The sequence below is a fragment of the Mustela nigripes genome, chromosome 1 (assembly GCF_022355385.1).
Source record: "Mustela nigripes isolate SB6536 chromosome 1, MUSNIG.SB6536, whole genome shotgun sequence".
Taxonomy (NCBI): domain Eukaryota; kingdom Metazoa; phylum Chordata; class Mammalia; order Carnivora; family Mustelidae; genus Mustela; species Mustela nigripes.
Window position 1 is genome coordinate 159,215,399 of NC_081557.1, and position 7,513 is coordinate 159,222,911.

Sequence of the window (7,513 nt, forward strand, 5' to 3'; positions counted from 1 at the left end):
AAAAAAAAAAAAAAAAAAACCTCCCAACAAACAAGAGCCCAGGGCCAGATGGCTCCCAAAGGAATTCTAGCAAACATTTAAAGGAGAATTAATACCTATTCTCCTGAAACTGTTCCAAAAAATAGAAATGGAAGGAAAACTTCCAAACTCACTTTATGAGGCCAGCATTATCTTGATCCTAAAACCAGACAAAGACCCCATCAAAAATGAGAATTACAGACCAATATCCTTGATGAACATGGATGAAAAAATTCTCACCAAGATACTAGCCAATAGAATCCAACAGTACATTAAAAGGATTATTCACCATGATCAAGTGGGATTTATTCCTGGGCTGCAAGTTTGGTTCAAAATCTGTAAATCAATCAATTTGATGCAGTACATTAATAAAAGAAAGAACAAAAAAGCATTTGGCAAAGTACAGCATCCTTTCTTGATCAAAACTCTTCAAAGTGTAGGGATAGAGTGTACATACTTCAATATCATCAAAGCCATCTATGAAAAACCCATTGCAAATATCATTCTCAATGGAGAAAAACTGAGAGCTTTTCTCCTAAGGTTAGGAACACGGCAGCAAAGTCCGCTATCATCACTGTTATTCAACATAGTACTAGAAGTCATAGTCTCAGCAATCTGACAACAAAAAGAAATAAAAGGCATCCAAACTGGCAAATAAATCAAACTCTCACTCTTTGTAGATGATATGATACTTTATATGGAAAACCTGAAAGACTCCACTCCAAAACTGCTAGCACTCATATAGGAATTCAGTAAAGTATCAGGATATAAAATCAATGCACAGAAATCAGTTCCATTTCTATACACCAACAGCAAGACAGAAGAAAGAGAAATTAAGGAGTTGATCCCATTTACAAATGCACCCAAAACACAAGATACCTAGGAATAAACCTAACCAAAGAGGGAAAGAATCTGTATCCAGAAAACTATAAAGTACTCATGGAAGAAAGTGAGGAAGGCACAAAGAAATGGAAAAACTTTCTATGCTCATGGATTGGAAGAACAAGTATTGTGAAAATGTCTATGCTACCTAAAGCAATCTATACATTTAATGCAATTCCTATCAAATACCATCCTTTTTTTTTTTTTTTTCAAAAAAATGGGCAAATAATCCTAAAATTTATACGGAACCAAAAAAAGACCCTGAATAGCCAGAGGAATGTTGAAAAAGAAAACCAAAGTTGGTAGCATCACCAATCCAGACTTCAAGCTCTATTACAAAGCTGTAATTATCCAGATAGTATGGTATTGGCACAAAAACAGACATATAGACCAATGCAACAGAATAGAGAGCCCAGAAATAGACCCTCAGCTCTATGGTCAAGTAATCTTTGACAAAGCAGGAAAGAAAGTCCAATGGAAAAAACAATGGTCTCTTCAACAAATGGTCTTGGGAAAATTGGACAGCCACATGCAGAAGAATGAAACTGGACCACTTCTTATACCACACACAAAAATGGACTCAAAATAGATGAAGGAACTCAATGTGAGACAGGAATCCATCAAAATCCTTGAGGAAAACAGAGGCAGCACCCTCTTCGACCTCAGCTGCACTAACTTCTTCCTAGAAACATCACCAAAGGCAAGGGAAGCAAGGGCAAAAATGAACTATTGGGACTTCATCAAGATCAAAAGCTTTCACACAGTAAAGCAAACAGTTAACAAAACCAGAAGACAACTGACAGAATGGGAGAAGGTATTTGCAAACGACATATCAGATAAAGGGCTAGTGTCCAAAATCCGTAAAGGAATTATCAAACTCAACACCCAAAGAACAAATAATCCAATCAAGAAATGGGCAGAGGACATGAACAAACATTTCTGCAAAGAAGACATCCAGATGGCCAAGACACACATGAAAAAGTGCTCCACATCATTTGGCATCAGGGAAATACAAATCAAAACCACAATGAGATACCAGCTCACACCAGTCAGAATGACTAAAATTAACAAGTCAGGAAATGACAGATGTTGGCAAGGATGCGGAGAAAGGGGAACCCTCCTACACTGTTGATGGGAATGCAAGCTGGTGCAGTCACTCTGGAAAACAGCATGGAGGTTCCTCAAAAAGTTGAAAATAGAGATACCCTATGTCCCAGCAATCACACTACTTACTGGGTATTTACTCTAAAGATACAAATGTAGTGATCTGAAGGGGCACATGCACGTGAATGTGTATAGCAGCAATGTTCCCAATAGCCAAACTATGGAAAGAATCTAGATGTCCTTCAACAGATGAATGGATAAAGAAGGTATGGTACGGGCTGCCTGGGTGGCTCAGTGGGTTAAGGCCTCTGCCTTTGGCTCAGGTCATGATCCCAGGGTCCTGGGATCAAGCCCCAGGTCGGGCTCTCTGCTACACGGGGAGCTTGCTTCCTCCTCTCTCTCTGCCTGCCTCTCTGCCTACTTGTGATCTCTGTCAAATAAATAAATAAAATATTAAAAAAAAAAGTTTCAATACTTAAAAAAAAAAAAAAGAAGAATGTGTGGTATATTTATACATAGTAGAATACTATGCAGCCATCCAAAAAGAAAATCTTGCCATTTGCAATGACTTGTTGATGGAACTAGAGGGTATTATGCTACGTGAAATAATTCAATCAGAAAAAGACAATTATCATATGATCTCTCTGATACGAGGAATTTGAGAGGCAGGGTGGGGTTGTGGGGGGAGTGGGGTAGGGAGGGAAAAAATGAAACATGATGGGATCAGGAGGGAGACAAACCATAAGAAACTCTTAATCTCATGAAACAGAGTGTTGCTGAGGGGTGGGGGGACAGGGAGAGGGTGGCTGGGTTATGGACATTGGGAAGGGTGTGTGCTATGGTGAGTGCTGTGAAAAGCGTAAGCCTGATAATGACCTGTACCCTTGGGGCAAATAATACATTATATGTTAATAAAGAATAAATTTTTTTTAAAATAATGCCTTCTTATAAGACTTCTTTAGTTTGTCTTCATTAAAGGGGCTTTGCCCATGACTAAAAACAACCAACCAACCAACTACCCAACACATTGCCAAGATTTTCTCCTAGTGGTGTTAGTGATGATCACAGGAGTGATGGTGGTGATAATGATGATGACGTTAAGCCCTGACATCAAGAATTTATTTTATTCTAACAAATGAGATAAAATCCAAGATTTATTTCTTTAGTCATTAGATTATTTCATGCATTCAATTTCCAACTGCCTACTTTGTGGACTGAAAACCAATCTTAACACATTGTAAATGCCTTAACTGAGTGTTTTCTGGTCCTTTTTTAAATCCATTAATCTGTATGTCTTATTCTCTGCTCAGATAAAACTTCACTTTTTTAGTTTTGCAATGTATTTGCAAGGAGCTGAGGCTCCCTCATTATACTATTATGTCAGAATTCTTCCAGCTGTTTTCACAAATTTCTTTTCATACAATGTTGGTGGACTTTTTAATTCATTTATAAACAGTAAACACCTAAAATATATTATATTTCGACATCTGAGGGTTTTCATATTGTACAAAGACTGCAATTCTGAAACCATCCAGAAGAGATATTTTTTTAAGTTGCCAGAATTGTATAAAATATATATATATATATTTTTTTTCTATCCAAGAATACGGTAAGTTTTTCCATTTGTTTAAATAGCATTTTTCATAATTTGAGTAGCATTTAAAGATTTTACTTCTAAAGTTCTGCAATTTTTGGTTAACTTTATACATACATATTTTGTTGTACATAGTTATTGCAAATGATATCTTTTATTCTGTTATAATTTGAATGGCCATCTATAAAAGAAAAGTTGATGGGTTATATGAATCTTTTTTCTTCAGCCACTCTTCTGTATTCTCTTGATGTTTTTTCAGTTTTTTTTATTTAAAAATGCTTTTTTCCAGATATATAAAATCACACTATTTGTCAAAATGATCAATTTTCCACTTTTTAAAACAATTTTTATATTTTTCAGTTATTTGTCTTGCCTAATTGCACAGGCTAGTACGTTAAGAACATACCAGATAGTACTGATATCTGAGGGCATTTTTGGTTTTTTTCTAACTTGAAAGGTTAACACATTTGTCTGGATGTTGACTTTCTTGTAAACTTTTAGATGAAATGAAAGGCATCCCAAAGGTACACTGCTTTCCCCTCCATCCATGAACCTGAGGAGCGTTGGGCAGGCATTGGTGGCTGCCAATTCTTCCCTTAATTCTCATCTGTTCCATCCTGAAGTTGAGGAGAAACATGCCACATAGTTCCATTTATAACTGCTTTATGAGGCATTTTAAATAACTGGTATATGTAATACTAATTGATTTTATGTGGAAATAATAAAAATATAAAGTGTTTTAAGAAGGGAAATGTCTTACTGACGTATCTATGTTCACACATATGTACTTATATATTACCAACATGGCATGAAGCTGGCAGAGGAGCTCAGTATCAGAGTAGTTTTGGTTTTATTCCTAATCTTCCTGTATAAACATTTTCATTAATTCAGTAAAGAGAAGCCTAAATATGTTTGTGACTTTCATCTTAGCTTTTGTGATGTCTTTCTTTTGCCTCTTACCATTAAAACTGTGTGTCTGAAATCTTTACAAGTAAATGAGCTGAAACAAATAAAACTAATTCACTCGGGATTTTGTAGACATCTGGTGGAGTTATTTTCTGAGTAATTAGAACAAGAGGTGGGACGATTCCCTGAAGTAAAGCTACCGTACAGTTGGATACCCGTTCATTTCCACAGCCATCAGATTGCAGGCAGTGAGCATATTGATTCACAGATTGACAAACAATTATATAGAGCTGCCACCTGATTTTCTAAGACCATTTGAGTTTTATCAGTATATGCTTCACACACTTTTCTAAAAGATGCCTTTTCTCTGTCCTCTCACAGTTTGTTCCATTTCATTATGTCCCATCACCTCAATGTGCCCTTCACATGGTTAGAGGCAGCGAACATAGATCTCCCTCAAGAGCTGCTCTCTGCTCAACCTTGGTTAATCCAACATTTGGATTCAAATATGAATGAATTACAATCTGGCTTTTGACAGCATATACCTATCTTGGTAGGTAGAGATAAAGAACATAAAGATATTGAAATGCTTCCTATTTAGCTTGGAAATGTTCAGTGAAATCTTACTATTTAAGATATGTCTTAATATTATAAATCATAGATCTGGAATGGATTTAAAAATTCCATTGTTATTTGTTCCAATTGTTATTCTCACCATCAGAGAGAAAAGCACTTAAACCACTGTAGAAAGATACACATTTTTTCAGTTTATAATAACTGTAAGAGATTATACAACTATCTTCAGTCACCCATCATGGAATAAAAAGATGCTATCAAGAAAGTTTCCTTTTTAGCCAACCTAAATCCCACAGGTTATTAAAATCTATTTTATCCTTTCTCTGCCATTAGTATTTTACTGTCAGGGATAATAGTTGCAGAGTAGGAAAGTCAGGCATTTTCACCATGCCAGCAACAGAGATAATCTGATCAAGGCCCACCCAGATGGTGGCTACACTCACCCCTTTGCCTCTTCCTGGACCCCACACTATCACTGTTCTCGGTCACTCTCAATTTAACATTACATAAGAGATAGATAATTAGGATTTATTTTCAGATGTAAGCCAAGGACACAGGATACTTTGAATCTGCAATGTTTACAAATTGTTTAAAAATACAAGGGGAAATTATGCACATGAATTGACATTTGATAGTTGTAAATAAAAATGACAAACTTATCCTTAATTGAACATGTTCCCCAATCTCAGGATTTTAGACCTGACAACAGAATTGACACATGAGTGAAATTCATCTTTGACTAAGGCACTTGCCAATAATCAATCCCGTCTATTCATTTTTCTCATTTATCTTTTTCAGGATGAACTATGTCCATCAGGAATCAAGTCAAGATTTATTGATCACATTTTACTTTGCAATGTGTGGAATGAGACCACCAAATTCTACCCAAACCGAACCAAAACTTTTGCCAAAGGATAATCGCTCTACTTTTATTCTCACAGTGGAAAAAACAGTATGACATCATGCCAAAGTGGTGAGTTAGTGAATACTCAACAGTAGTCCAAATGCAGCAGAAAACTCACCAGAGGTTTCGTCTACTCTCTCATCTACTATGTGGTCCTTCTGATGAACCCATTCACTATTGCACTTGAAGTAGATCTGGGTGGCGGGACTGGCTTTACAATACAGGTTCACAGGCTTATTCTTCACAATATAAGCTTCTTCAGGCTCAATAAGAAAATGTGGTAGAGGTTCAGGTGGATCAGATGGAAAGGTTTCTGGGAGTTCATGAAAAAAGTCGTCATCTGGTGAAACAAGAAGAAAGTGGAAAACAGTCAAATCATAGTAGCCACTTGCCATTTATTTGATATTCACTTAAAAATAATGACTCATAAATGATCTAATTAAGGATGTGTGTGCCTGCTATGCACCTGCTGTGCATTAGGTCTCTTGCTGGTTGTACAAGTAATTTTTTGGTTATTATTCTCATTTTTATGCATGGTGAAACTCAACATGAGGGAAGGTTAATATCTTGCCCAAGCATGCATGTAGTAAATAGCACAACTGGAACCAGAACCCAGGTTTGTCTCACTCAAAAACTGTGATCTTCCCCTTATAGTACTACACCTCCCACTACACAGTGTTCCTGTTGAGAGCTGACAAAAGCAAAAATGGTTTCATTAGAAAAATTTGTTTGAAAAATACAAGGCTTATAGGTAAACCATAAGTTCTTTGCACGAAGCTGAGAAGGAACACTGGGAACATAAAATTAATGGTCGTGAAGTTCAGATTCAAACCTATCTTTATTTTCAAAAGATACCACTGCATGACATTGTCATTCACTTATTCATTCATTCAACCAATAGTATTTATTGAGCTCAGGATTATTCTCAGCAATAGAAAGAGAGATAATAATACCGAGTCAGTCAACAGGAGATTGATAGTAGAGCCTAGAGCCTAGCAATGCTGTTTGGTTTTATTTAGAAACCGTATCTCAAATATCAGATGTATGATATGACTAGTCAAACCCATCCCCATTAGGATATTACTGAGTATTAGCAAGAACAACAATAGTCAATAGTCTCATTTTCTATAGTACTGAAAATTATCAAATATGTTGCTCCCAGAGGGAGGGTCAAGATGGCGGAGAAGTAGCAGGCTGAGACTACTTCAGCTAGCCGGAGATCGGCTAGATAGCTTATCTAAAGATTGCAAACACCTGAAGATCGAAGAGAAGAAGAACAGCAATTCTGGAAACAGAAAAACAATCACTTTCTGAAAGGTAGGACCGGCGGAGAAGTGAATCTAAAGCGACGGGAAGATAGACCCCGGGGGGAGGGGCCGGCTCCCGGCAAGCGGCGGAGCAACCGCACACAAAATCAGGACTTTTAAAAGTCTGTTCCGCTGAGGGACATCGCTCCAGAGGCTAAACCGGAGCGAAGCCCACGCGGGGTCAGCGTGGCCTCAGGTCCCGCAGGGTCACAGAAGGATTGG

At 37.1% G+C, this 7,513-nt stretch overlaps 1 protein-coding gene across 2 annotated transcripts in view; it reads right to left on the bottom strand.

Moving 5' to 3' along the window:
- Positions 1-7,513, bottom strand: part of UNC5C (unc-5 netrin receptor C) — a 362,738-nt gene that overhangs the window by 151,477 nt on the left and 203,748 nt on the right. For both annotated transcript variants that reach the window (XM_059376239.1, XM_059376235.1), the window contains exon 2: positions 6,103-6,324. In XM_059376239.1, the coding sequence (XP_059232222.1) occupies positions 6,103-6,324 (222 nt within the window). The remainder of the gene's footprint in view (positions 1-6,102; positions 6,325-7,513) is intronic.